This window comes from Platalea leucorodia (genome assembly GCF_965183815.1).
Source record: "Platalea leucorodia genome assembly, chromosome: 19".
NCBI lineage: Eukaryota > Metazoa > Chordata > Aves > Pelecaniformes > Threskiornithidae > Platalea > Platalea leucorodia.
Genome location: NC_138841.1, coordinates 5,908,159 through 5,934,984, shown reverse-complemented (window position 1 = coordinate 5,934,984; position 26,826 = coordinate 5,908,159). Strand labels below are relative to the sequence as shown.

General features: G+C 68.8%; 4 protein-coding genes across 7 annotated transcripts; 3 read left to right on the top strand and 1 right to left on the bottom strand.

The window, feature by feature from the left end:
* The first annotated feature begins 1,044 nt into the window (after nucleotides 1–1,044).
* On the top strand, nucleotides 1,045–9,252 carry AMPD2 (adenosine monophosphate deaminase 2). Of its 3 annotated transcripts, XM_082330304.1 has the most exons (18): nucleotides 1,045–1,140; nucleotides 2,996–3,126; nucleotides 3,336–3,466; nucleotides 3,765–3,833; nucleotides 4,444–4,555; nucleotides 4,653–4,839; nucleotides 4,944–5,085; nucleotides 5,215–5,304; nucleotides 5,604–5,733; nucleotides 5,822–6,016; nucleotides 6,194–6,325; nucleotides 6,444–6,607; nucleotides 6,739–6,865; nucleotides 6,997–7,160; nucleotides 7,239–7,359; nucleotides 7,436–7,609; nucleotides 7,844–7,954; nucleotides 8,067–9,252. In XM_082330304.1, exons 1-18 carry the CDS (start codon nucleotides 1,071–1,073, stop codon nucleotides 8,280–8,282), a joined length of 2,466 nt encoding a protein of 821 aa, XP_082186430.1. In that variant the 5' UTR covers nucleotides 1,045–1,070; the 3' UTR covers nucleotides 8,283–9,252. The 3 variants fall into 3 exon arrangements, 2 of the variants coding, with proteins under 2 accessions (XP_082186430.1, XP_082186431.1); XR_014230198.1 differs by lacking the exon at nucleotides 8,067–9,252 and having other exon boundaries at nucleotides 7,243–7,359; nucleotides 7,844–7,951; XM_082330305.1 differs by lacking the exon at nucleotides 3,765–3,833.
* Nucleotides 9,253–9,592: 340 nt separating this feature from the next.
* LOC309599129 (glutathione S-transferase 2) lies at nucleotides 9,593–12,776 on the top strand. 2 transcript variants are annotated; one of them, XM_082330316.1, is made up of 8 exons: nucleotides 9,593–9,685; nucleotides 9,825–9,900; nucleotides 10,310–10,374; nucleotides 10,472–10,553; nucleotides 10,636–10,736; nucleotides 10,964–11,059; nucleotides 11,133–11,243; nucleotides 12,604–12,776. In XM_082330316.1, exons 1-8 carry the CDS (start codon nucleotides 9,650–9,652, stop codon nucleotides 12,697–12,699), a joined length of 663 nt encoding a protein of 220 aa, XP_082186442.1. In that variant the 5' UTR covers nucleotides 9,593–9,649; the 3' UTR covers nucleotides 12,700–12,776. The 2 variants fall into 2 exon arrangements, with proteins under 2 accessions (XP_082186442.1, XP_082186443.1); XM_082330317.1 differs by lacking the exon at nucleotides 12,604–12,776 and adding an exon at nucleotides 11,417–11,538.
* A 1,295-nt stretch (nucleotides 12,777–14,071) lies between these two features.
* Nucleotides 14,072–16,824, top strand: LOC309599130 (glutathione S-transferase Mu 1-like). Its single transcript, XM_082330318.1, has 8 exons — nucleotides 14,072–14,133; nucleotides 14,852–14,927; nucleotides 15,029–15,093; nucleotides 15,200–15,281; nucleotides 15,947–16,047; nucleotides 16,218–16,313; nucleotides 16,402–16,512; nucleotides 16,637–16,824. Exons 1-8 carry the CDS (start codon nucleotides 14,101–14,103, stop codon nucleotides 16,730–16,732), a joined length of 660 nt encoding a protein of 219 aa, XP_082186444.1. The 5' UTR covers nucleotides 14,072–14,100; the 3' UTR covers nucleotides 16,733–16,824.
* Nucleotides 16,825–17,651: 827 nt separating this feature from the next.
* On the bottom strand, nucleotides 17,652–23,524 carry EPS8L3 (EPS8 signaling adaptor L3; the record flags this gene model as incomplete). The annotated part of the gene is made up of 18 exons (XM_082329931.1): nucleotides 17,652–17,669; nucleotides 17,760–17,892; nucleotides 17,997–18,301; nucleotides 18,432–18,528; nucleotides 18,624–18,661; nucleotides 18,755–18,836; nucleotides 18,934–19,082; nucleotides 19,221–19,295; nucleotides 20,055–20,119; nucleotides 20,205–20,319; nucleotides 20,400–20,473; nucleotides 20,580–20,701; nucleotides 21,260–21,336; nucleotides 21,412–21,561; nucleotides 22,881–23,036; nucleotides 23,155–23,219; nucleotides 23,301–23,374; nucleotides 23,484–23,524. The coding sequence occupies 18 exons, from the start codon at nucleotides 23,522–23,524 to the stop codon at nucleotides 17,652–17,654; spliced, it is 1,836 nt and encodes a 611-aa protein (XP_082186057.1).
* Nucleotides 23,525–26,826: the final 3,302 nt, after the last annotated feature.

Here is a 26,826-nt window from a genome sequence, read left to right as displayed (position 1 = left end):
TTACCCCCTGCGGACCTCCCCTGTGGGTGCTGAGGGCCCCCCCTTGCGGGGTCTGGGGGCTGTGAGTCCCCTCTTTTGGGGTGCAGTGCCCCATCCCAGGGGGGGATGCCCCATTTTGGGGGGGGTGTCAATGGGGAGGGGTCTTTTGGGGGGTGGTACAATGTCTGCGTGTGGGGGTGACGGCCCGTGTCGGGGGGTGCCGTGCCCAGCCAGGGGGTACGGAGCTGCCTCGGGGTACCCCGACTCTGACGGGGATGAAGCCCATCTCGGGGGGGGTCCCTGCCTCGGGGGGGCAATGACAGCCTTGGGGGGGCACAGCACCCATCTCGGGGGGGGGTCCCTGCCTTGGGGGATCCCTGCCTGCCTTGGGGGGGCACAGCACCCATCTCGGGGGGGGTCCCTGCCTCGGGGGGGCAATGCTGGCCTTGGGGGGGGGCACAGCACCCATCTCGGGGGGGGTCCCCCTGCAGTTGGCGGTGCCGCTGCCATTGGGGGGAGTCCAACACCATCTCGGGGGGGGGGGGGGTGACACCCCTTGTTGGGGGGGGGGGGGGGGGCACGTCTGTCCCGGAGCGGGGGGCTCAGCACCGCATCCCGGGGGCGCACAGCACCCATCTCGGTTTGACCGCCACCCCCCCCCCCAGCGCCGCAGCAGGGCTGGTTGCTCCGACAACCTTCCTCCTCCTCCTCCTCCTCCTCCTCGCCCACATCCTCCCCCCGCCCCATCCTCTTCCTCGGCCCGGCTTCCGGGCTCCGCCGGGGACTTTGGTCCAGCCCCGGGTTTCCTGCATCAATCATCAACCAGGGGAGGGAGCGGCCGCCATCGCTCGGCCCTGCCGCCCTGCTGCCGTAAGAGTCCCCCCGTGTCCCCCCCGCCCCCCCCCCCGGCACCCCCGGGGGCCCCCACCGCCACCCCCCCAACCCCGCCACCCAACCCCGCCACCGTCACCGCCGCCGCCGACCCCCGTCACCGCCATCGCCGACCCCGTCTCCGCCACCATCGCCAACCCCGCCAACCCATCGCCAACCCCGCCACCGCCAACCCCGTCACCGTCGCCCCAGGAGCCGCCATGTCCTCGGCCGCCCCGGCCAAGTACCCCTTCAAGAAACGGGGCAGCCTGCAGGCCCCCAGCCCCGCAGGTGAGCCCCCCGCCTCGCCGCCGCCATGGCTGGGGCTGAGCCCCCCGCCCCTCAGCCCCGCCGGGGTCCCGGCAGCCCGCGGGGCGGCCCAGGCCGCTGGTCACGCCAAGCCCGAGGCACGCCAAGCCCGAGGGACGATGCCGCGGTGTGCCGGGGGGCTTGGCGTGGGTGCCACGGGGCGGGGGGGGTGTCTGTGTTTGGGGTGGGGGTGGCTGCTTGGGGGTGCTTTGGGGTGGTGGCGTGCCCATCACCGTGGCGTCTGGGCTGCTCGGTGGGGCTCCCGTCACCGGGGTGTCCCTTGCGTGTCCCTTGTGCGTGCGTGTCCCCCCCGCCAGCAGCGTGGCGGGGCGGGGGGGGCCTCTGCGGCGGAGCCGTGGCGCAGCGGGCGGTGTGAGCCGAGGAAGAGGAGGAGGAGGAAGGGGGGGAAGCGCTGGGGCCGGGGGGGTGCGGGGTGGTGGGACCCCCGATGGGGGGGGGGTCAGGGTGTTGGTGGCTTCGTGTGCCATCCCGCGGGTGGTCTCGGCCGGCACCGTGGCTGGGGGGTGCGTGGCGCTCGTGGGGGCCCGGTGGCACGGGGCGACGGTGGCACGGGGTGGGCGATGTGGCACCTTGCGGCTGGCACCCGGCCGGCGCTGCTGCTGGCGGGGTGCTGGCGGGTGGCACAGGGTGGCAGGCGTGTCCCGGGGGCATGGGGCAACCCTGGGTGGCACGGGGCGGCACGGGGCACGTCCCGGTGGCACAGGACACCCAGGGTGGCACGGGGCACATCCCGGTGGCACAGGACACCCCGGGGCGTCACCGTGCATCAGCCGTGCCCTGGGTGACGCGCTGCCGGGCACACCCCAGGTGACACCGGTGCCATCCCTGCCCTGGGTGACACAGGCGCCAGCCCTGCCGGGGTGCCACCAGCTGCCACCGCTGCCTGGCGAGGGTGGGCACCGCTGCGGGTGGGCACCCACAGGTACCTCCGCGGTGGGGAAACTGAGGCAGGGGAGAGAGCGGCTCCGGCTGAGACGCTCTCGCACGCGCGTGTGCACGGGGGGTGCCGGGCAGCGAAGCCCCCCCTGCCCGGCGGGGCGTGCCTCAGTTTCCCCACCCCAGATCTTAGCAATGAGCAGGGTGGGGGGGCTGCTCCCCAGCCACCCCCATTCCAGTTTGGGTGATGCGGGGAGGATGCGCTATGGGGGCAATTGGGGTGCGGGGGGCCGGGACGCCGGGGTTCACCCCCTAGGCTGTGCTGGGTGGGTGGGGGCTCTTACTGGTGGCCCCAGTTTAATCAGTAGGGCCTGATTTCCAGTGCCCCCCCCCCCCAGCCGGGTCCGTGGTGGGGTTTGGCAATGAGGGTGGTGGGTGCGGGGGTGCAGAGGAGGGTGCTGGCACCCGGGGGGTCCCCTGCTGCCGGGGGGGGCTGGGTGGGGGGGCCAGGCCGGGCTCTCCCCCTCCCCGGGCGGGGCAGGTGGGGGCCAGGGCTGCTCCGGGGGGGCTGGTGGGGTGTCGGGGTGATGGGGAGGGGCTCCCAGTTTAGGGGTGCCCCCCCTGTGGTGCTGCTTGGGGGTGTAAGGGGGGGATCCCAGCGTCCTGCCCCCCCTCCGTGCCGGGGGGTCCCTGAGCCCCTCGTTCACTGGCGCTGCTGGCTCCTTACACCCCCATGGGGCCAGCAGCCCCCCTCAGTGCCCGGGGGGGGCAAAGGGGGGGTCCCTCCTGCACGTGAGCTGCCTCAGTTTCCCCATCACCACTGTGGGGACCAGGATCCCAGTTGGGGGGGGGGGCGGGGCTGTGGAGGGGCTGATTAACCCCTCCCTGCCCGGGAGGGGGGTCCGGGCCCCCCCAGCTCACGCTGTACTGGTGTCTGCAGAGTTGCGGGGTGGGCTGGGGTCCCGGCCCCTGCAGTCAGCGCGATCCCTGCCCGGGACCCCCCATTGCCTGAAGCATTTCCCCGTCGACCTGCGCACCTCCATGGACGGCAAATACAAGGAGATCGCGGAGGTGGGTCCCGTGCGCCGAGTTCGCCAGGTCTCAGGGGGGTGGAGGGGGTCTCACCTCCATCCTTCCCCCGCCCATCCTCTCCCCCCGCCACCCCAAACCCTCCCCCCCACCTTTCCAGCTCAGCTAGGGAGGGAACCCCCGCGGTTGTACCCCTCCCAACCCTGCGGGCTGAGACCGGGCACAGCTCATGACAGGGATGATCCGGGCAGGAGCTGTTCTGCCGCTCGCTGGCCGAGAGCGAGATGCGGACGGCGCCCTACGAATTCCCGGAGGAGAGCCCCATCGAGCAGCTGGAGGAGCGACGGCAGCGCCTCGAGCGCCAGATCAGCCAGGACGTCAAGTAAGCCTGGGGACGGGGGGGGGTCCTGTGTCCCCCCGCCATGGGACGGGGTCCCCGCGTGGGGACGGGCCACCACCACCCACCCCGGGGGGGGCTGTCGGTCCTCTGTGCCAGCTCTGTGTCCTCTCTCCCGTGGGCGTTGCGCTTGGTGTCCCCTTTTTAATTTATTTTTTTTTCTGGTTTCTGTGTGTTTTTTGTTGTTTTTGGCATTAACGGGGTGTTTTCTCTCCCCGGCCCCTCTCTCCCCCCCCTTGTCCCGGCTGTCCCCCCCACCCCGCCGCTGCCTGCTTGTCCCCAGACTTGAGCCCGACATTTTGCTCAGAGCCAAACAGGACTTCTTGAAAATTGACAGTGCCGCGGACTTACAGTGAGTGTCCGGCTCGGTGCCACCGGCCGGGGACACGGGGCGGGATATCGGGGACCCCCCCGGCCCCGCTCTGACCCAGCCTCCCCCCCACCCCAGCTCCCCCAAACACAGAGCCGCAAGCTCCCAGCCCCACTCTCGCTGGCACTGAAGGGGTTAACGCACCCAGGGCGGGGGGGGCGTTAGGGGTGGGGGGGTTTGGGGTGAGCTGGGGGGGTCCCAGCCTCGCTGGTGGCACAGGGTCCCAGCCTGGCCCTGTCACCCCCCCGGACGGGGGGTCTGATGCTGCGTGTCCTCCTCCCTCCTGTCTCCGCTTGGGAGTTGTCTCTGTCACGAGTTATTTCGTTCTCTGTCCCCCCCCCCCTTTTCGTTGTGCTCGTGTGAGGCTGGGGGATGTGTCTGGGGGGGGTGGGGTGGCAATGCCACCGCCAATGGGGACGTGGGTGGCACCCAGCTCCCCGAACCTGCTGGTGGCATCCCTGGGGACACCGTCACCCTCCTGCTGGACGCAGTCCCCGGGGCGGGTGCTGGTGCAGCTCCCGGGGGGACGTGGGGACGCGGGGACGGGGATGAGCCGTGTCCTGGTCTCACCAGCCACCATCTGTACCCGCAGGCTCTTCAAGGAGCAGAGCGAGGACCTGGTGGACCACGTCCCCAAGGAGCGGGAGGCGCTGCTGGAGCGGGAATTCCAGCGGGTCACCATCTCCGGGGAGGAGAAATGCGGGGTGAGCCTCCCCCCGCCACCCGCCGGGGCTGGGTCGGGGTCTTCAGGGTGTCAACCCCCACCTTGGCGTTGGTTTATTTCGGTGTCCCCCTGCCCAGGTGCCCTTCACGGACCTTCTGGATGCGGCCAAGAGCGTGGTGAAGGCGTTGTTCCTCCGGGAGAAGTACATGGGGTTGTCGCTGCAGAGCTTCTGCAAAACCACCGCCCGCTACCTGCAGGAGCTCTCCGAGAAACCCCTGGAGACCCGCGGCTACGAGGAGGTGCCCGAGACCCCCGTGGCCGCCGGTGAGCACGGGGTGGTGGGGTCCTCACGCTGGGATGGGGTGCTGGAGGAGTTTTGGGGGAGCCATCCGATGATGCGTGTCTCGTTGGGTGTCTCCCGTCCGCAGATGCCCCCGTGCACCCCCCGTTCGCGGAGCAGCACCCCTACGAGACGTGGGACCCCCAGACCATGCCGGCTGATCTGGGCTTTGGGTTGAAGATGGTGGACGGCGTGGTGCACGTCTACACCAAGCAGGACCTCACCGACAAGTGAGTCGCGGGGCCGGGGTGGGGGCGGTCGCTCACTGGTGTGATGAGTTTGCTGGGGGGCTGCGTGGGGGACAAGGGGAGTCTGCTGGACCCTGTCCCCGCATGTGACCCACCTCTGTCCCCCCCCAGGAGCACGGAGCTGGACCTGCCGTACCCCGACCTGCAGGAGTTCATCGCCGACATGAATTTCCTCATGGCTTTGATCATCAACGGGCCCATGTAAGGAGAAGGGCCCCGCCGTGGGGGTGTCTTGGGGGGATTCCCACCATGGGGGTGTCTGGGGGGGGGACAGAACCTTGGGGACAGCACCAGAGGACATGCTGGTGGCTATGACACATGGTACTGGTGCAGCTCCCACGTCCGTGCGTCTGTCCTTGCTCACGGTCGCCGTGCAGAGGGAGGGGGGGGTCCAAGAATCCAGAGCCGCGTCCCCCTCATCCTGGTGGGCACCGGCCTTTCGGGGCTGGATGTTCTCCCTCCTCTCCCCCAAACTGACGCCCCCTCCCCGCCCCGGGCAGCAAATCCTTCTGCTACCGCCGGCTGCAGTACCTGAGCTCCAAGTTCCAGATGCACGTGCTCCTCAACGAGATGAAGGAGTTGGCGGCCCAGAAGAAGGTGCCCCACCGCGACTTCTACAACATCCGCAAGGTACCCGCCGGCTCGTGGTGGGGCGTCCTGGCTTGGTCGGGGAGCACTTGGAGGCTCTCGGGGCTGAGCATCACCTCCGGCCGTGCAGGTGGACACCCACATCCACGCCTCGTCCTGCATGAACCAGAAGCATCTCCTGCGCTTCATCAAGCGAGCCATGAAGAAGCACCTGGATGAAATCGTCCACGTGGAGAAGGGCAAGGAGCAGACGCTCAAGGAGGTCTTCGAGACGATGAACCTCACCGCCTACGACCTGAGCGTGGACACGCTGGATGTCCACGCGGTACGGGGGCCACCCCCGAATCCTGGAGATGAGCAGGGCCCCCAGCTCATCTCTGGCTGGGGTGGGGGATCTCCTGCGGGGGTTGTCCCAGGGTGGGATTGAGGTGCCGGGATAGGGGTGTTCTGGTGGCTCTGGGGTGATGAGGGGTCTCAGCTCACGTCTGCCTCCCCCTGCCAGGACCGCAACACCTTCCACCGCTTCGACAAGTTCAACGCCAAGTACAACCCCATCGGCGAGTCCATCCTGCGGGAGATCTTCATCAAGACGGACAACCGCGTCTCGGGGAAGTACTTTGCCCACATCATCAAGGTGAGCGGCCCTGATAGGTCACCCTCCACATCCCCCTCCCTCCGATGCCCATGGTGGCGATGCCACCCACATCCCCCTTCCCGGTGGCCGATGGGTGACGCGTGCCCCTGCCCGGCAGGAGGTGATGTCCGACCTGGAGGAGAGCAAGTACCAAAACGCCGAGCTGCGGCTCTCCATCTACGGCCGCTCCCGGGACGAGTGGGACAAGCTGGCCCGCTGGGCCGTCAACCACCGCGTCCACTCCAACAACGTCCGCTGGCTTGTGCAGGTGCCCCGGCTCTTGTGAGTAACGGGGGGGCAGATACCCTCAACCGGGGCCACGTCCTGGGTGGGGAGACCAAGGACACCCCGCTGGTGGCTGGGGTGGGGTGGGATGGGATACCCGCCTCTGAGCAGGGTCCGTTCCTCTGCAGTGATGTCTACCGGACGAAGAAGCAGTTGGCCAACTTCCAGGAGATGCTGGAGAACATCTTCCTGCCCCTCTACGAGGCCACCATCCACCCTGCCCAACACCCAGAGCTGCACCTCTTCCTGGAGCACGTGAGCACCACGTCCTGCTCCCGGGGTGGGACGGGGGACACCGGTGACACCCGCGCCCCCAAGCTTGAGGGCTGGGGTGGATCTCCTGGTGGAGGGGTGACCATCCCGCCCCGGGGCTGTCTCTCCTGCAGGTGGATGGCTTCGACAGCGTGGATGATGAATCCAAACCAGAGCATCACATCTTCAACCTGGACAGCCCCTTGCCGGGCAACTGGGTGGAAGAGGACAACCCACCCTACTCCTACTACCTGTACTACATGTACGCCAACATGACGGTGCTCAACCACCTCCGACGGTAAGGACACCCGCACCTCCGCCTGTCCTGGGGGGAGCTGGGGGGGGTCCGATGATGATGGTCGGCCCCATGTTGCAGGAAGCGAGGCTTCCACACCTTTGTCCTGCGCCCGCACTGCGGCGAGGCCGGCCCCATCCATCACCTCGTCTCGGGCTTCATGGTCTCGGAGAACATCTCCCATGGTTTGCTGCTCCGCAAGGTGAGCGGGGATGGGGGTGCCCGTGGGGGCCGGGTGTGTGGCTGGGACCCCCCCTCACCCTGCTGTCCCCCCCCAGGCCCCCGTCCTGCAGTACCTCTACTACCTGGCGCAGATCGGCATCGCCATGTCCCCGCTGAGCAACAACAGCCTCTTCCTCAGCTACCACCGCAACCCCCTGCCCGAGTACCTCTCGCGGGGCCTCATGGTCTCCCTCTCCACCGACGACCCCCTCCAGTTCCACTTCACCAAGGTACGTGGTTGAGTGGGGGGGTCCCGGGCCACCGACCCCCCCAAAAATGGCTACGGGGTGGCCACCAGCCAAGTCACGGGGTGATGGAGCGGGGTTGATGGTGGCCAGGAGCAAGGTGATGCCAGCGGTTTCAGAGGATGATGATGGTCCAGAGAGGGTGGGAGGAGCCGGGGACCCCCGTCCTCTCTGGGGGGTGGCCCATGGGTGGGTGCTGAGGCTGTGTGTGCCCCCCAGGAGCCGCTGATGGAGGAGTACAGCATCGCCACCCAGGTCTGGAAGCTCAGCTCCTGCGACATGTGCGAGCTGGCCCGCAACAGCGTCCTGATGAGCGGCTTCTCCCACAAGGTAACATCCCGCCGCTCCCACCCGGGCCCCCGAGCGCCCGGCGGCAGGGCCCGCCGGCAGCACCCGAGGGTGCAAGGCAGCTGGGAGAGCTTCTCCTTGCTCTTCTGCCCAGGTGAAGAGCTACTGGCTGGGTCCCCACTACCTGAAGGAGGGTCCGGAGGGCAACGACATCCGTCGCACCAACGTCCCCGACATCCGCGTGAGCTACCGCTTCGAGACGCTGTGCCAGGAGCTGACCCTCATCACGCAGGCGGTGCAGACCGAGGAGCTGGAGACCATCCAGGAGGAGGACGCTCTCACCATCACCTCCACCCTGGGCACCCACTGACTCCCCACCCCGGGCTCTCGTCCCCGGCTCCCGCGGGGACCTCGCTGTCACCACCCCGCATCCCTCCAGGGCTTCGCCGCCGTCCCCCTCCTGCTACCTCCCGCCCTGGGGAGGGGACGCTCCCCGCTGCTGTCCCCAGCGCCCCCCCAGTGCCACCGTGGGGGGGTCGGGGGTTGCTGGGTTCTCTCCGTTTCTTGGTTTTTTGTTTTATTTTTTTTTTGGTCATCTTTTGTTGTTGTTTTTTAAACTGGTGTCTCCTAGCTGGGTTGGTCCCTTCTGGGCTTGGTGGCACGGGGACGAGGCTACGGGAGGTGACATGGGTGCGGGCACCGCCGGGGGGATCCTGGCTTCACCTCCCGGGCTCAGGACGCGGTGACAGGTTGGGGGACATCGGTGCTGGGTGTGGGGACGTTGGGGAGGGACCCAGCCCAGCAGCAGGGCCCAGGTCCTGATGCTTTTTAATTGCCTGCCCCTCTCTCCGTCCGCTTTCTCGCCCCACGGGGACGTGGGGAGAAGCCAAGCAGCACCCCAGGGACCCAAACCCAGGCTCTCTGCACCCCCAGGCTCCTCTCGCACCGTCCCATGGGGATGCCACATCGGTGGGGACCCGGTGGCCCGGGGGACAGGGGGTGCTGGCTGGAGGGGACGGTACCAGGTGGAGGATGCTGCATCCTCCTTGTCACCGCGGGGAGGAAGGCCAAGGGACCAGGGTGAGGTGGAGGATGCTGCATCCTCCTCGTCACCGCGGGGAGGAAGGCCAAGGGGCCGGGGTGACGCGTGTCCCCGTCCCCCACGCTCCCAGGAGCTGTTTGTGGCCCGGATCGGGTCAGATGGGGCTTCTCCCTTCCCGGTGGGGCGTTACCCCGTCCCCGCGTCCCCCCCAGCCCGGTCCTGCCAACCCCCGCGGTCCGGAGCCGGCGGCCGATGCTCCCCGGAAAACGTGATGATGACTACAACAAAAAAAAAAGTAAAAAAAAAAAAAAAAAAGACCAACCAAGCATGAAAAATAAAGTATTTAAGTAAAATACTTAAAGTGTGTGTGGGGGGGTAAGGTATTGCGGCCCCAGAGGGAAACTGAGGCAGCAAGAGGGTGGCCCCACAAACTGCTGCCGTAGGGTGGTGTCCCCCCCCCCGCCATGGCTTGGCTTTGGGGATGGGGGGGTCCCCAAAGCGATGGGGGCGCCGGGGGCCGGATCCTGAGCGGCGGGTGGCAGCCCCGGCGCTGGCCCCGCGGCTGGCGGGAGGCCCTGGCACCCTGCCTGCGCCCGGTCACGCGAGTGGGGAGGAGAAAGGGGAGGGTGCTGGGGGGGGGGCTCAGCACCTCCGTCCCCGTCCGTGTCCCCGCAGAGCAGGAGCTGGGTGCCACCATGGTGGTGACGTTGGGGTACTGGGACATCCGCGGGGTGAGCGGCGGGGGTGGCAGTGCCTCGCTGGGGGGGGACAGGGGTGGGGGGGGTCCCGCGGTGGGGGGGTCCTGGGTGGGTGGGGAGCGCAGGGAGGGTGCTGGCGGGTGCCGAAAGGTGGGTGCTGTGTCCCCCGCAGCTGGCCCACGCCATCCGCCTGCTGCTGGAGTACACGGAGACCCCCTACCAGGAGAGGCAGTACCGCCCCGGCCCAGGTGAGGGGGGCGAGCGGGGTGCCCCCCCCATGGGTGTCCCCCCCTCCCCGGGACCCTCGTCCCCCCGCTCCGCGCTGCGTCAGAAACCAGCCGAAAGAGAAGAAACTTCCCGTTTTGCGGGGCGAAAGCGCAGCCTGTCCTCTGCCCCCCCCCCCCCTCCTGCCAGGTCTGGGGGGGCACCTCTGCCCCCCCCCGTCCATCCCCCCCATCCCTGGACCTTGGTCCCCGCTCAATGTCCTCCTTTATCTGCCCCGGGAGGGTGGCGGGGGGGGGACGGGCACATGGCCGTGCCTGGGGCGGCGCGGGGACCCCCCCACCGCACAGAATTTGCTGTGGGTGCGATGAGTGGGGACGACCCCCCCCCTCCCAATTTCTCTGCCCCCCCCCCCCCCAATTTGCCTGCCCCCAGCCCCTGACTTTGACCCGAGCGACTGGACCAGCGAGAAGGAGAAACTGGGCCTCGATTTCCCCAACGTAGGTGATGGATGGGGAAGGGGGGGGGGTGTGGGGAGGGGGCTGGGGGGCACCGGGGCTGACCCCCCCCCTCAATGGCATCCTCCCCCCCCCCCAGCTCCCGTATCTCATCGACGGCCCCACCAAGCTGACGCAGAGCAACGCCATCCTGCGCTACATCGCCCGCAAGCACAACATGGGTGAGCGACGGGACCGGGGGGGGGCACAGCACCAAGGGGTGGGGGTCCCCGGGGGGGGGGCTGATGTCTCCCCATCCCGCAGGCGCCGAGACGGAGGAGGAGATGCTCCGCGTGGATGTGCTGGAGAACCAGATCATGGATTTGCGGATGAGCTTCGCTCGGCTGTGCTACAACCCCGACTTCGTGAGTACCCCACGGCGGGGGGCGCAGGGGGACGGACCCCCCCCTTGTCCCCAGCCCCGCTGGGGACATGGGGACAAAGGGAATCAAGCCACGGCCAGCACGGGGGGTGCGTTGGGGTGCACCCCTTGCCTGGATGCAGGCGGGGGGGATGCCCCTGGGTGCTGGGGGGGGGTTGGGGGGGGCAGCCCCCACCCCAGCTCTGTGTCCCCCCCCCCGCCATGGTGCAGGAGAAGCTGAAGCCGGCGTTCCTGGAGCAGCTGCCGGGGAAGCTGCGGGAGCTGTCGCGGTTCCTGGGCTCCCGGCCGTGGTTTGCGGGGGAGAAGGTAGGTGGGGGGTGCTGGGGGTTTTGGGGGGTGTCGTGGTGAGGGCTGACCCCCCCCCCCCTGCCCCCCCCAGCTCACCTTCGTGGACTTCGTGGCGTACGACGTGCTGGACCAGCACCGCATGTTCGTCCCCGACTGCCCCGAGCTGCAGGGCAACCTGGGCCGGTTCCTGCAGCGCTTCGAGGTGAGCGGGGCCACGTGGGGACACCGCGGTGCCACCGGCCCTGTCCTCAACACCCTGCTGTCCCTGGCGCCATCCCCGACACCCCGTGTCCCTGTCCCCATCCCTGACACCCTAGTGTCGCCATCCCCATCCTCATCCTCGAATCCCTGGTGTCCCCATCCCCAATACCCCAGTGTCCCTGTCCCCATCCCTGACATTCCGGTGTCCCCATCCCCAACACCCCGGTGTCCCCGTCCCCATCCCTGACACCCTAGTGTCACCATCCCCATCCTCATCCTCGAATCCCCGGTATCCCCATCCCCGACACCCCGGTGTCCCTGTCCCCATCCCTGACATTCCGGTGTCCCCATCCCCAACACCCTGGTGTCCCTGTCCCCACCCCTGATACCCCGGTGTCCCCCTCCCTGACACCCCGGTGTCCCTGTCCCCATCCCTGACGCCCCGGTGTCCCCATCCCCATCCCTGACACCCTAGTGTCGCCATCCCCATCCTCATCCTCGAATCCCCGGTATCCCCGTCCCCAACATCTCGGTGTCCCCATCCCTGTCCCCAACATCCTGGTGCCCCCATCCCCATCCCTAACACCCCAGTGTCCCTGTCCCTGTCCCCATCCCTGACATGCCAGTGTCCCCATCCCTGTCCCCAGTACCCCAGTGTCCCTGGCCCCATCCTGAACACCCTGGTGTCCCCATCTCCATCACCATTCCCGACACCTTGATGTTCCCGTCCCCATCCCTAAAACCCCAGTGTCCCTGTCCCCATCCCTGACATGCCAGTGTCCCCATCCCCGACACCCTGGTGTCCCTGTCCCCATCCCTGACACCCCGACACCCCGGTGTCCCTGTCCCCATCCCTGATGCCCCGGTGTCCTCATCCCTGACGCCCCGGTGTCCCTGTCTCCATCCCTGACGCCCCAGTGTCCCCATCCCTGACACCCCGCTGTCCCTGTCCCCATCCCTGATACCCCGGTGTCCCCATCCCTGATGCCCCGGTGTCCCTGTCCCCATCCCTGATACCCCGGTGTCCCCATCCCTGATGCCCCGGTGTCCCTGTCCCCATCCCTGATACCCCGGTGTCCCCATCCCTGATACCCCGGTGTCCCCATCCCTGACGCCCCGCTGTCCCTGTCCCCATCCCTGACACTCCAGTGTCCCCATCCCTGACACCCCGGTGTCCCTGTCCCCATCCCTGACGCCCCGGTGTCCCCATCCCTGACACCCCGCTGTCCCTGTCCCCATCCCTGATACCCCGGTGTCCGCATCCCCGACACCCCGCTGTCCCCATCCCCATCCCTGACGCCCCGGTGTCCCCATCCCCGACACCCCGCTGTCCCCATCCCCGTCCCGTCCCCTCCCTGCAGGCGCTGGAGAAGATCGCTGCCTACATGCGGTCGGGGCGCTTCATGAAGACCCCCATTTTCTGGCGCACGGCGCAGTGGTGCAACACCAAGGAGTGAGGGGGGGTCCCGTCCCCCCCCTGCACCCCCCGACTCGCCCCCAGCCCCCTCCCCTGCAGAATAAATTGGGGGGGGCCGCCCCCTTGTCCGGCTGCTGTGTGGGGGGCACCGAGCTGCCGTGGGACTGTGGGGTGCCGGGGAGGGTGGGGGCCATGGGGACCCCCCCATTTTGTGGGGGCAGCTCCTGGGGGGGGTAACAGGGAAGGGGGCTCTTGGACCCCCCTGCACCCTGGGATGGGGGGAAACCATTTCCCATGTCCCCCCCGGGATAAGGGGGACCCCCTCCCGTGGAGACTGTGGGGTCCAAGGGGGGCCCCATGCCCCCCCCCCAGGGTAATGAGATCCCCATGCACCTTGAGGGGGGGTCACAGAGGGATCCATGCCCCCCAGGAGAAGGGGGGGCCCTGTGGTGGTGGAGCTGTGCTCCCCAAAACCAGGGGGACCCCCATGCAGTCTGGGGGGGCTGCAAGGGAGAACTCACCCCCCCCAAGATAAAAGGAACCACGTAAACCTTGGGGGGTGCACAGGAGGCCCCATGGCCCCCCCGGGACAACAGGAACCCCCATGCAGAATGGGGGGGGGTCAAAGTGGGGCCCATGCCCTTCCCAGGACTGGGGGACCCCAAAGCAGACGGGGGGAGCTGACGGAAGGACCTGTGCCCCCCCCCCCCCCAGGACAAGAGGGACCCCCATACAGCCTGGGTGATGTGAGGGGGGTAATCATGCCCCCTCCCGGTAAGGGGGACCCCCCCATGCACCCTCGGGGGGTGCAGAGCCCCCAGAATAAGGGGGACTCCCACGCACGCTGTGGGGCCCAAGGGGGGGCCGTGGCCCTCGGGACAAGGGGGGGGCACATGCACCTTGGAGGGGGGGCAAGGGGGGTGTTCCGTGCCCCCCAGCATGAGAGGGCTCCCATACAGACTGGGGGGATGCGTGCTCCCCAAAGATGGGGGGGGACCCCCATGGAGCTTGGGGGGTGAAAGGGGGGGCACCCATGAACCCCCACGATCAGGGGGACCCCCATGGAGCTTGGGGGGTGAAAGGGGGGGCACCCATGAACCCCCACGATCAGGGGGACCCCCATGGGGCTTGGGGGGTGAAAGGGGGGGCACCCATGAACCCCCAGGATCAGGGGGACCCCCATGGGGCTTGGGGGGTGCAAGGGGGGTCCCCATGAACCCCCAGAGTAAGGGGGGCCCCCATGGAGCTCCAGGAGGTCTCAGAGCCCCCAGGGTAAGGAGCACCCCAATGCAAAGCGGGGAGCCCCCGCACCCCTCTTCTCCAGGCCCGTGGCCCTTTAAGACCCGTTAAGCCCCGCCCCCGGGGAAGGGGCGGGGCGGGGCCGCCCGTGGCGGGGTGTCACGCGGCGGGGGGCGGGGCAGAGCCCTCGGCGCGCGCGGCCATGGCGGTGCTGGGGTACTGGGACATCCGCGGCGTGAGTGGGGGGGGGCTGCACCGGGGGGGGCCCTTCCGCTGGGGGTGCGGCTGTGGGGGTCCCCGTGCTCTGGGGGGGCTGCGGGGGGGCCCTTTCTTTTGGGGGGGGGGGTGCGAGGGTCTCCCTGGCCTTGGGGGGGGGCTGCGGGGCTCCCCTTTCTTTTTGGGGGGAGCTACGGGGGTCTCCCTGGTCTTGCGGGGGGGGCTGCGGGGGTCCTTCTGCTTTTGGGGGGGGTTGCGGGGCTCCCCTTTCTTTTTTGGGGGGGCTACGGGGGTCTCCCTGGTCTTGGGGGGGGGCTGCGGGGGTCCCTCTGCTTTTGGGGGGGGCTGCGGGGGTCCCCCCGGTCTTAAGGGGGGGGCTGTGGGGGTCCTCCGAGTCTGTGGGGGGGCTGTGGGGGGTCCTCTTGGTCTTGGTGGGGGGCTGTGGGGGTCCTCTGCACTTGGGGTGGGGCTGCGGGGGCCCCCTTGGTCTTTTCGGGGGGCTGCGGGGGTTCCCCTGGTCTTGTGGGAGAGCTGTGGGGGTCCTCCTGCACTTGGGGGGGGCATTGCTTTTGGGGGCACCCAGTGGGTTGTGGGGACCCCCGTGCCTGCAGGAGGGGGGGTGGCTGGGAGTACTGGGTGGGTGGGGTGCCTCTTGCTCTTCTCCGTGCCTCAGTTTCCCCATGGCAGGGTTGGGGGGGGATTTGGGGGGGGTCTCACTGATCCCTGTCCCCCCCCAGCTCGCCCACGCCATCCGCCTGCTCCTGGAGTACACCGAGACGCCCTACGAGGACAAGCTCTACAGCTGTGGGGAAGGTGAGGGGGGGCCGGGGGGGTCCCCACACCACCCTCAAGCTCTCTGGCTTCTGGGGGGGGGACACACGGCGTCACCCAACACCCCCCCTCCCTTCTTCCAGCTCCCGACTATGACAAGAGCCAATGGATCAACGAGAAGGAGAAGCTGGGGCTGGACTTCCCCAACGTAGGTGGTCTCGAGCCGGGGGGTGGTTATGGGGTGGGTGCCCTGGTGGCCCCGTGCCCTGGTGGCCCCATGCCCTGATGGCTCCATGCCTTGATGTCCCCTCCAGCTCCCTTACTTCATTGATGGCACCACCAAGCTGACGCAGAGCAACGCCATCATGCGCTACATTGCCCGCAAGCACAAGATGTGTGAGTGCTGGGGTGGGCTTGGGCTTGGAGCAGGCTTGGGATGGGCATTGGAGTAGGGTTGGGGTTGGGTTTAGGATTGGGGTTGGGCTTAGGGTTGGACTTGGGTTGGAGTTGGGCTTGGAGTAGGGTTGGGCTTGGAGTTGGAGTAGGGTTGGGCTTGGAGTTGGAGTTGGGTTGAGCTTGGGCTTGGAGTAGGGTTGGGATGGGCGTTGGAGTAGGGTTGGGGTTGGGCATAGGGTTGGGGTTGGGTTTAGGGTTGGGGTTGGGCATAGGGTTGGGCTTGGACTTAGGGTTGGGCTTGGACTTAGGGTTGGGCTTGGAGTTGGGTTGGGCTTGGGCTTGGAGTTGGGTTGGGCTTGGAGTTGGGTTGAGCTTGGGCTTGGAGTAGGGTTGGGATGGGCGTTGGAGTAGGGTTGGGGTTGGGTTTAGGATTGGGGTTGGGTTTACGGTTGGGTTTGGGCTTGGAGCTGGGTTGGGCTTGGAGCTGGGTTGGGCTTGGAGTAGAGTTGGGCTTGGAGTAGGGTTGGGTAGGGGTTGGCCTAGGAGTTATTTGGGCTTGGGTTTGGAATAGAGCTGGGCTTGGGGTTGGAGTTGTGTTGGGCTGGGGTTGGGGTTAGGTTGGGTTGGGGGGCACCCCCCAGCGCTGACGTCTCCCCGTCCCGCAGGCGGTGAGACGGAGGAGGAGATCCTCCGCGTGGACATGCTGGAGAACCAGATCATGGATTTCCGCATGAGCCTGGTGATGGTCTGCTACAACCCCGACTTCGTGAGTGCCCCTGTTCTGCAGGGTTTGGTGCCCGTGCCCGTGCCGGGGTCCTCACTGGCCGTGCCTGGGGTTGCATCAGCGTGGGGGACCCCACGTGGGGAAGGTGCTGTCCCCTGGGGTGGGGGGCCCAGGGTGCCCAGCCTCACCCCTCCACCCCCTTCCTCCTGCAGGAGAAGCTCAAGCCAGGCTACCTGGAGCAGCTCCCGGGGAAGCTGAAGCTCTTCTCCAACTTCTTGGGGGACAGAAAGTGGTTTGCAGGGGAGAAGGTACAACCGCGACCCTGGAGAGGGGCTGTGGGGGCTGGGGAGGGGGTTTGTCCCCATGTCCTCACCGTGTCCCCCTCCCCGTCCCCAGCTCACCTTCGTCGACTTCCTCATGTTCGACGTGCTGGAGCAGAACCGCATCTTCGAGCCCAAGTGCCTGGAGCCCTTCAAGAACCTCAAGGACTTCATGGACCGCTTTGGGGTGAGCTGGGCCACCCCGGGCATTGCCCTCCACTCCCCGGGGGAAGGACCCCGGCCCCCGAGGGCACCCACGGGTGGGGGTGCCCCGGTGGGAGGGGTCCCTGACGCTCCCCTTGCCCCCGCAGGCCCTGGAGAAGGTGGCTGCCTACATGAAGTCCAGCCGCTTCTTGAAGATGCCCATCAACAACAAGATGGCCAAGTGGGGCAACAAGAAGGAGTAGGGGACCAGTGAGGGGAGCCGGGCGGGGGTCCTGACCTGACCCCCCAGCACCCTCCATCGTGGGGTGGGGTGGGTACCGCTGGCGTGAAGCCCCCCGACACAATAAAGTGCTGTAGATGTAGCAGCCTGAGCCCCCCCGGTGCTGCGGCGTGGGGGGCACGAGCTCAGCCCTGTGCCGTCCCCGGGCCCCCCCTCGCTCCCCTGGGCAAGGCGCCCGGGGCCCCCTCCCTTCTCGTTAGCGCTAACGAGGCAGCGGGGATGGGGACTTGGTGCCCTGCCACCCCCCCGTGGCGCAGAGCCGGCTGGGCTGGGGACACCCCTGTCCCCTGCCATCACCCCCTGGGCGCAGGGGGGGCTGCCCGGGATGGGGACCCAGAGGTGGCCCTGGGGTGCTGCTGGGCAGGTCCCCGCTGGGGGGGGCACGCCGTGTCCCCCTCCCTGCCCTGTCCCTGTCCCCCTCCCTGCCCCACCGGGGTGGCCCATGGGTGACGCGGGGACCGGTGTACCCCCCCGCGGTGACCCCGCTGCTGTCACTCTCTTTATTTTCCACAGCAGTTGCTTTACATTTTGAGGGGTACACACATGTTTCACGGTGCCTGGCCCCCCCGGGGGGGGCTGCCTGCCCCCCACTTCGCCGTGGGGGGGTCCGGCAGCGCATCTGCCCGGCGGGGGTCCCCAAGAGTCCTCTGGCGCGGTGGGGGGGTCCCAGCAGCCTTGCGTCACCGGTGGCTTTGGGGGGGCTGTGTCCCCTAACCACCAAGGAGGGGCTCTCCATCCTGGGGGGCCAGGCGGGATGGGGGGGCGCGGGGGTCCTGCCCCCCCCCGAGCCCCCCCAAGTCCTGCAGTGCCCGGGGTGCTCCATCCTGGGAGGTGCGTGGTGGGGACAGCGGGGGACACGGTGCCAGCGTGGCACCGGCGGCTCAATCCCTGGGACCCATCTGCAGAGAAGGGGAAGGGAGAAGGGGTTGGGGGGGTGGTGGGGGACCCCCGGGGTGGGGAGGGGGTGCAGGGCTGGGGGGGTCCCTCACCCCCAGGGATGTCCTGACGGAGGAGAGCTTGAAGAGGACTCGCCGCCACTCCTCGGGGCAGACGGCTCGCAGCTCCTCCGGGCTCATCTGCAGTAGCTGGTGCCCCGTCAGCACCCCCAGGCATCGCACCGTGCTGCGGACGGACGGACAGACAGACGGTAAAGGGTGAGCAGGGCTTGGCCCCCCAAAATGGAGCCACACGGCTTGAGGGGGGGGGGGCCTCAAGGGTCCACTTACACCCGCGAGAAGCCCTTGTCCTTCAGCCAGGCCGTCACCTCCGCCGGCGAGGAGTTGGGGTGCAGGTTGGGGGGGCTGTCCTGAAACTGGGGACAAAAGGAGGGGACAGCGGGGTGGCCCCCTGCCACCCCCTCCTGGTGGTGGGGGTACGGGGAGGGAAGGGGAGAGGGGGCACCCACCTGGCTGCCGCCGTGCCCCCCGCCGTGGTACCCCTGCCCCAGGGGCTCCAGGATGTTGCTGGGGACGTAGCCCTTCTCCCCCTGGCCGTCCTGCACCAGCCACCACTTCTTCCGCTGGTCCAGGACCTACGGTGACAAGGGGGGGGGCAGCACCCTGCTGTCACCCCCTGCCGGGACCCCCAGCAGGCAGGGTGGGGGTCCCCACTCCATCCTCCCCAGGAGCACCCATGTTGGGGGCCCCCCCCCAGGTTTCTACCTGCAGCGTGTCCCCCATCCTGACGCTCAGCTCCTGGGGGTTCCTGCCCTGAAACTCGTACAGGGCTCGCACCAGCCCCTGGACGGGGAAGGGGGCCCTGCAGAAATGGGGGGGGACACGGACATGAGCATCCAGCCGGGGGCCAAATCCTGCCCCAGCCCTCAGCATCAGCAGGGCAGCGGGAGCACTTACGCTTGGCCGGGGTCATCCCTCCGGCCGGTGGCCGGCGACTGTGCAGGTAGCGGATAGGGGCGCGGGTGTTGAGAGAGAGCTGGGGAAACTGAGGCAGGCGGCGGGATGTCCTGGCCCCCCCTGTGCTGTACCTGCTGCACCGGAGGGGGCAACCACCCGTCCGAGAAGACTGGGATGTAGCCGGGCACCAGCTCGCTGTTGGGGTACTCTGCCCTGCGACAGGCGGGGAGAAAGCCAAGGTGGGTGGTGTGACCCCCCCCCAGCCCAGGCTGGACCCCCCCCTTGGTGCTGGGGGGGGGCTGGACCCCACCTGGTCTTGTTCCAGGCGATGCCGAGGCTTTTCCAGGTGCTGTAGTCCCCGTGGTGCAGGGTCTGCTCCAGCAGCTCCACCGCCTCCGGCACCAGCAGCGGTGCCTCCACCGCCATGGCCAGGCTCCGGTTGGGGCAGTGGTCCAGGACCTGCTCCGGGCAGGGGGGGATGGAGCAGCACCCCCAGAGCTGCCCCCCAGGTTGGGGGGGGGGGGGGGATGTGGGGGCCATTCGCCACCCCGCTCCCCCCTGGGTGGGGGGTTAGGACCCGCTTTTGGGGACACTCACGAAGGAGAGGGCCATGAAGATGAGACGCAGCAGCTCGGAGGGGTCTGGCTCCCGCATGTGCCCGTGGGTCCGTCCCTGCGTGAAGGGGGGGGAAAGGGTGACCCCACAGAGCCCCCCCGTCCCCACGCAGCCCCCCCTGTCCCCATGCAGCCCCCCCGTCCCCACGCAGCCCCCCCTGTCCCCACGCAGCCCCCCTGTCCCCACAGAGCCCCCCCCGTCCCCACGCAGCCCCCCTGTCCCCACAGAGCCCCCCCTGTCCCCACGCAGCCCCCCCGTCCCCACGCAGCCCCCCTTTCCCCACAGAGCCCCCCCGTCCCCACGCAGCCCCCCCTGTCCCCACGCAGCCCCCCCGTCCCCACGCAGCCCCCCCTGTCCCCATGCAGCCCCCCCGTCCCCACGCAGCCCCCCCTGTCCCCACGCAGCCCCCCTGTCCCCACAGAGCCCCCCCCGTCCCCACGCAGCCCCCCTGTCCCCACAGAGCCCCCCCTGTCCCCACGCAGCCCCCCCGTCCCCACGCAGCCCCCCTTTCCCCACAGAGCCCCCCCGTCCCCACGCAGCCCCCCCTGTCCCCACGCAGCCCCCCCGTCCCCACGCAGCCCCCCTGTCCCCACGCAGCCCCTCCTGTCCCCATGCAGCCCCCCCGTCCCCACGCAGCCCCCCCGTCCCCACGCAGCCCCCCCGTCCCCACAGAGCCCCCCCGTCCCCACGCAGCCCCCCCGTCCCCACAGAGCCCCCCCGTCCCCACGCAGCCCCCCAGCCCGGCAGCGGAGCGGGCCCGGAGATGCCAGGGATGCCGCCGAGCCGCGGGGTCGCATCCAGCCCAACGGGACCTACCATGAGGTTGAGGGCGTATTTCACCTTCTGGAAAAAGTCCACGTAGTCATCCTGGGAGGGCAGAGCTGGGGGGGCAGAGGGGGGGCTGGCACCGGGATGGCTCCCCCCGGCCCCCCGCCAGCCCCCCGCCTCCCAGCCCTCCCTCCCCACCTTTGTTCTTCGTCTTCTTCTTCTTCTTCAGGTTGGTGGTGCTGACCAAGCCCAGGGCTGTCTTCAGCCGGACCATGAAGAGATCCAAGTCGCTCAGGACGTGGTTGAGGACCTCCTGCGGGAGCAGGATGGGACCCGGTGGGTGCCGGCGGGGTGGCCCCATCTGAGGTGGGGTGGATTTGGGACGCCACTTACAACATCTCGGTCCGTGTCGGACATGGCCTGGCCTGGGGGGCTGGTCCATGGCGTCTGCTGGGTGTCCGCGAAGCCTGGTGACAGCAGAGGGTCCCAGCTCTGCTCCCCATCACCCCACTCCCCCCCCCGCCCCGCTCCTGGGGAAACTGAGGCACGCTGCAAACCCCACCCGAGACTCACTGTAGTCCGAGGAGGGGGGCGCGTAGAAATCGGGCACGGGGGTCTCTGCCCATGGCTCCGGGGCCGTGTAGGGACCCTGCGCGTACGGGGGGGCCGGGCTCGGCGGCACGTCCAGGCTGCTCCTGGGTGGGGAGGGATGGGGAGGGGGGCTGAGCCTGGGGGTGGGGTCTGGGGGGGTGAGGGGGGGGCTGTGTCCGTGGGTGTGGGGTAGGATGGGGGGCTGAGCCCAAGGGTGGGGTACGGGGGGTGGGGGGGCTGTGTCCGTGGGTGCGGGGTAGGATGGGGGGGCTGAGCCCAAGGGTGGGGTACGGGGGGTGGGGGGGCTGTGTCCGTGGGTGTGGGGTAGGATGGGGGGGCTGAGCCCAAGGGTGGGGTACGGGGGGGCCTGTGCCCATGGGGATGGGGGGGGGGAGGAGGGGGGCTGAGCCAGGAGTTGGGGTACTGGGGCAAAAGCAGGGGGTGCACCCCCCGGGGGGGCGAGGGGGGATCTCCGGCAGGAGGGGGGAGCAGGCAGAGGGGGTCTGCACCCACGGGGGGGGGACTGTGGGGGACGTGCGGGCAGCGCGGGCTTGCCCCCCACCCACAGGGAGACCCCCCACAACTTGGGGGGGGGGGCAGACTTGGGGGACCAGGCCTGGCTGTCCCCAGGGAGGGGCCAAAGAACCGCGTTCCCCCCTTACCTGTTCCCGTACTGACTCCTCTGCTCCTCCTTCCACTGCTTCACCAGCTTCTCCAGGCTGCTCCTCAGCGTCTCGGCCTGGCACAGACCCACCACCATCAACCCCCGGCCCGGGGTGCTGCCCCCCACCCCTCGCCCACCCTCAGGGCTCACCCCCAGATTGTCACACTGGAAGAGCAGGACGCTGGTCCCGGGGGGACTCCGCTCCTGCACGCTGATGGCCAACACCGAGTCGTAGCCGCAGACGTCCACTGCGGCCGAGCACCCCTGCACGCTGGCCAGCGGGTAAGCCTCCAGCTCCTCCTGGCCGGGGGGGGGAAACGGGGTGCTCAGCCCCCCCAGAATGGCTGGTAGGGGTCAAGGGCTAAGGGGATGCAAGGGTTATAGGGGTGCTGGGGCATGGGGGGCTTGTAGGGTTGTGGGGGGGTAAGGGTTAACGGGGGGGGGGTTATGGGGTGGCATAGCCAGGGGAACGCCAGGCTTTTGGGGGTGCTGAGTCTGGGGGGGGGCATGGGGTAGGGTTGTGGGTGCCAGCTTGTAGGGGTGCAAGGGTTGGGGGGTAGCGGGGTTATGGGGGATGCCAGTGGTATGGGGGTGCAGGGGTTGGGGGGTAGCGGGGTTATGGGGGGTGCCAGTGGTATGGGGGTGCAGGGGTTGGGGGGTAGCGGGGCTATGGGGGGTGCCAGTGGTATGGGGGTGCAAGGGTTGGGGGTAGCAGGGCTATGGGGGGTGCCAGTGTTACGGGGGTGCAAGGGTTGGGGGTAGCAGGGCTATGGGGGGTGCCAGTGTTACGGGGGTGCAAGGGTTGGGGGTAGCAGGGCTATGGGGGGTGCCAGTGGTATGGGGGTGCAGGGGTTGGGGGGTAGCGGGGTTATGGGGGGTGCCAGTGGTACGGGGGTGCAGGGGTTGGGGGGTAGCGGGGCTATGGGGGGTGCCAGTGGTATGGGGGTGCAAGGGTTGGGGGTAGCAGGGCTATGGGGGGTGCCAGTGTTACGGGGGTGCAAGGGTTGGGGGTAGCAGGGCTATGGGGGGTGCCAGTGTTACGGGGGTGCAAGGGTTGGGGGTAGCAGGGCTATGGGGGGTGCCAGTGGTATGGGGGTGCAGGGGTTGGGGGGGTAGCGGGGTTATGGGGGGTGCCAGTGTTACGGGGGTGCAAGGGTTGTGGTTGGTGCCAGGGCGAAGGGGGTGCCAGGCTTATAGGGGTGCAAAGATGGGGAGGTACCGGGGTTATGGGGGTGCCATAGCTGGGGGAGTACTGGATTTGTGGGGGTTTTGGGTCCAGGGTGGGTGTCATGGCCAAGGTGGGTGCTATGGCCAGTGGGGTGCTAGGGGCGCAGGGTGGGTGCCAGGGCTGTGGGGTGTTGAAATGCTGATGTGCATGCTGGGGTGAAGGGGGGTACCAGGATTAATGGGGTGCCATGGCTGGAGCGGGTGTTCGGGCCAAGGGAGGGGGTGCCAGGGTTATGGGGGTGCCAGGGTTATGGGGGTGCCAGAGCTGCAGGGGGGCCACAGCTGGGGGAACGCCAGATTCACGGGGGTGCTGGGTCCGGCATGGGTGCCACGGCCAAGCCGGGTGCCATGGCCAGGGGGTAGCAGGCTTCGGGGGGTGCCATGGGGGGTACCTTGCTCTCCACATCCCTCAGCACCAACTCCTGGTCCTTGACTTGCAGGATGAGATCCTGCCCCCAGACCCGGCCCTGGGCCTCCAGCACCTTCAGGCGCGCCAGGCAGTCGCGGGTGCTGCGGATGTCCCTCTCCAGGCGCACCGTGAGCAGGTGCTGGGGGGGGACACACGGCACCGGGTGTCACCGGGTGCCCTGTCACCACCCCACGCTCTGCAAACCGGGGACACCCTGGCAAGGCTGGGGGGCTTGGGGCAGTTTGGGGGTCTCCTACCTCAACGTGGTGCTGGAAATTGCTCTGGGGCTTGAGCAGGGCCTGGCCGTAGTCCTTGCGCTGGTCTGCAGGGGCACGCGGGGTCAGGGGACGGGGACAGGTTGGGGATGGGAGCAGGGGGGTTTTGGGGTGCAGCCCTCACTCACTGTAGATGCTTTTCCCGCTGGGGCGGGCGAAGCTGTTGGCCCGTCGGAGGGGGGAGCTGTCATCGTAGTCGTTCCTGGATGGACAGACGGATGGACCTTTGTGCCCTGCAGCGTGGTCCCCTCTCCCCACCCAACCCTCGGGGGTCCCCAAGGTGGGGACCCCCCACCCTGCTGGGTACTCACTGGGACGGGGGGTTGCCCCAGCGGCCGAAGGGCTCTCCCATCTTGCCGGGAGCGGCGAGGGCGGCTCGATCCTGCTACAGAGTCCTGGGCTGGCCACGGTCACCCTGTCACCCCCAGTGTGTCCCCAACCACCTGGGACCCCTCCCATGCCATCCCCCCCTCCCCCAGGACAGTGGCATCGCCCTGGTCCCCAGCAGGACCCCCCTGCCCACCCCTCCCCAGCCATCCTGCCCCATCCCAGCCCCCTGGGGTTCGCCCAGTGGCCAAAGCCACCCGCCGAATGTCACCAGATGGGGTCCCTGTCCTGGGGACACCCGGGGTTCCCCCGCTCACCCCAGTCCCGGTACCGCTGGCTCGGCCGCCTGGGCTGGAAGTGCGCAGCGGAGGGTGACGCGGGCGGGGGCAAGGGCTTGACGTCGGCACCGCACCCGCCTGCTCTTTGCCCGATGGCGTCTGCTTCAAGGCAAGGAGGAAGGGGGGGGGGGGGACAGGGAGGGGGGACAACCAGCTGGCACAGCCGCCACCGCCCTGCTCACCCTGCCTTGCCCACCCTGCAGCAGGGCTTGCTCGCATCGGGGGCTCCCAGGTGGGACTGCAGCCCAGGCAGGGTGCCCCCCCCAAAGGCCAGCCCGGTGTCCCCCCCAGCCGGGGCTGAGCCTTGGTGACGTCCCGTGTGGCAGCACCCAACCCTCTCTCCCACAGACCTCTGTGCCCATGCCCGGCGGGTAACCCCGGGCTCGCCCCGAAACTCCGTCGCCGCTGGGAAAGCCCTGCCCAGGGTGGTTTGTGCCAAGGCAGGGGCCGGATCCAGCGCGTGGCTCCGTGACTTGGGTTAAGGCTGGTGGCAGCAGAGTCACTGTCCCCAGCGCCGCGGGGTCACTCCTGCCCTTGGGTGTCCGGCCCTGCGCCATCCCGCAGGGTCCCCTTCGCAGGATTTGTCCCTTGGCACCCCCAGGAGCGTCGGGGAGAGCTTTGACCCCCATCTGTCCCCCCCCCAGCCGGGGGACACTGGGTGGCCACGGTGTGGTTAGCACTGGCCAGGGGTCATGGCCAGGGGTCATGGCCGGGGGTGACCCGCTGGCCCTCCTCCCCTGGCACAGTGAGGTGGGTTTTTGGGGTCCTTTTGAGCCTTTTGGCTTCTCTGGGCTGGTCCTGGTGCAGCCGGGGGGGGTGATGGGTCAGCTGGGCTGTGGCCACCCTGTCCCCAAGGGCATCGCTGGCTGCGTGGGGGCCCGTCCGTGCCCCCCCAGCCCCGCAGGCTCTCGCATCCCGCCTGACCCTCTCTCTCCATTTTCTTTCCAGGTTTTTGGGCCAAACCGGCCCCACCGCGGAGGGACCCCGGCGTCCTGCACCCCGGGGCATGGCAGGGCGCGGGCGGTGACGCCCCTTTGGGGGTGTCGGGGACCGTGGGCGGACAGGTACGAGCAGGGTCAAGGGCGGGGGGGGGGGGTGTGGGTGGGCTGGGAATGGCCCCAGGGAGCGGGGAGGGGGTGCAGGGGTTGGGGTCGTGCCTCAGTTTCCCCGTTTTCGGGAGGGGCGGGGTGCAGTCCCCAGCTGCGGCCACCAGGGGGCAGTACGTCCCTACGTCACCCAGATGTGTGACACCCCCCCCCCCATGTCTGCCCCCCAGATGTGCAGCCCCCCCCCCCCATATAGGGCCCCAGATGTGCCCGGTGCCACCCCAAGTCCTGCTGGCAGCGCCGACCCCCCCGGGGTCCCTGGCGCTGGGGACATTGGGTGACACTTCTCAAGGGGGGGACACAGGCAGCCGCCTGCTCTGTGGCATCCCGGTCCCCGTGGGAGGTTTGGGGCCACAGCCCCCCAGTAGCTCAGCACCCCCCCGGCAGATACACGGCTGTGGAAGGGAATTGGGGGGGTCCCTGCCATGGTCCCCCCATCCCCTCCTCCTTAGGGACGGGGCGCCCTGCCTGGAGGGGGGGCTTGGGGCGAGGTTTGGGGAGCAAAGGAGGGGGGGTCTTTTGGGATATGGGGCAAAATGCCTCCCCTAGGCCCCCCCCGAGGGCCCTGCCCTGCTCTGGAGGAGATTTCAGTGCATTTGGGATCCATTTGGGATCCATTTAGGATCGTGGGTGCTGGCCAGCTGGAGGGTGCTCATCCCTGTGCTGCTCCCCAGTTCACCCAGTGTCACCCACCAGCCACTGCTGGGCCACATTGGGGTGCGGTGCCACCGCAGCACCCTTTCGCAGCACCCCGCGGGGAGCCAGTCCCCCCCAGCACCCCTTACTGGGAGCCAAGGGGGCAGGGAACTGGGGTGCCACAGCATCCCCAGCTCTGCTGGCTCCCCACACCGCCCAGGGCTCCCGGGCGCCTGGGCCCTTCCCGGTGACGGTCCCCAGCAGCGGGGCGGCCTCGAAGCCGTGACGAACCGCGAGGAGAAAGCAAAGTCCCTGCCACGAGGACAACAAACCCCGTTGGGCACTCGCTAACCGGGGACGCTGCCGGTGGCACTGGCTTAGCCCCAGATTGTGCACCCTGGGGTGTCCCCGGCCACCCCAAGCTCCCCCCGCACCCAAGCCGTGTCCCAAGGGCTGAACCGAGGCGCCCTGATACCCCCAGCCCTGCCGCGAGCTCGGCTGTGCCTCAGTTTCCCCAACCACATCCCGCTGCCTCTCCGGGCTGGGCCGCGGCGCGGGGGCTACGTCAGGCTGGAGGAATCCGGCTCCTTTCCCGGCTCTTTATGGCACCCATGGGTGTGGAGTGGCTTGATCCCCCCCACCCGCCCCCGGCAGCACCCACGGCACAGGGCGGACCGTGGCCCACCCATGTCCACCCCTCCACAAGTGACAGGGTGTTCGCCCCGCCCCTTCCCAGCTCCTCCCAGTCACCCCACTGGGTAAGCTGGGAATGGCGCAAGCTGCAGGAATATTATAAAAACCCCATTTTTAATTCTTTTTTTTTTTCCTCGATTCTCAGCCAGAGGCGACCCCTCCCTGCGCAGCCCCCGCCCCGCCGTGCCCCCCTCTCGCCCTTCCCCGGGCTCGGGAAGTCCCCAGGGGCCACCAGCCCCTTGGGAAGCACCGGGAAGGGGCTCAGAGGCTCCTTCCAGCCCGGGGCGATGCCGAAGCCTTTTGCCATTTCAGGTTTAGAAACCCACAGCGTCAAAATTTGCTAAATCAGTGAGTTGACCCCAAAACGCAGCTGTTCTGGGGAGAAAAATGGCCCCATCCTGCACCCCCTTTCTCAAGGTCCTGGGTGGGGGGACACCCACACCCACCAAGGGGACAGCCCTGGGGACACAGCCCCGCACCAGCCATCGGCTGCCCACCCTGTCCCCGCTGGGGACGCAGGATCAGGCCCTACCCCAGGGGCAACATGGGGTTGG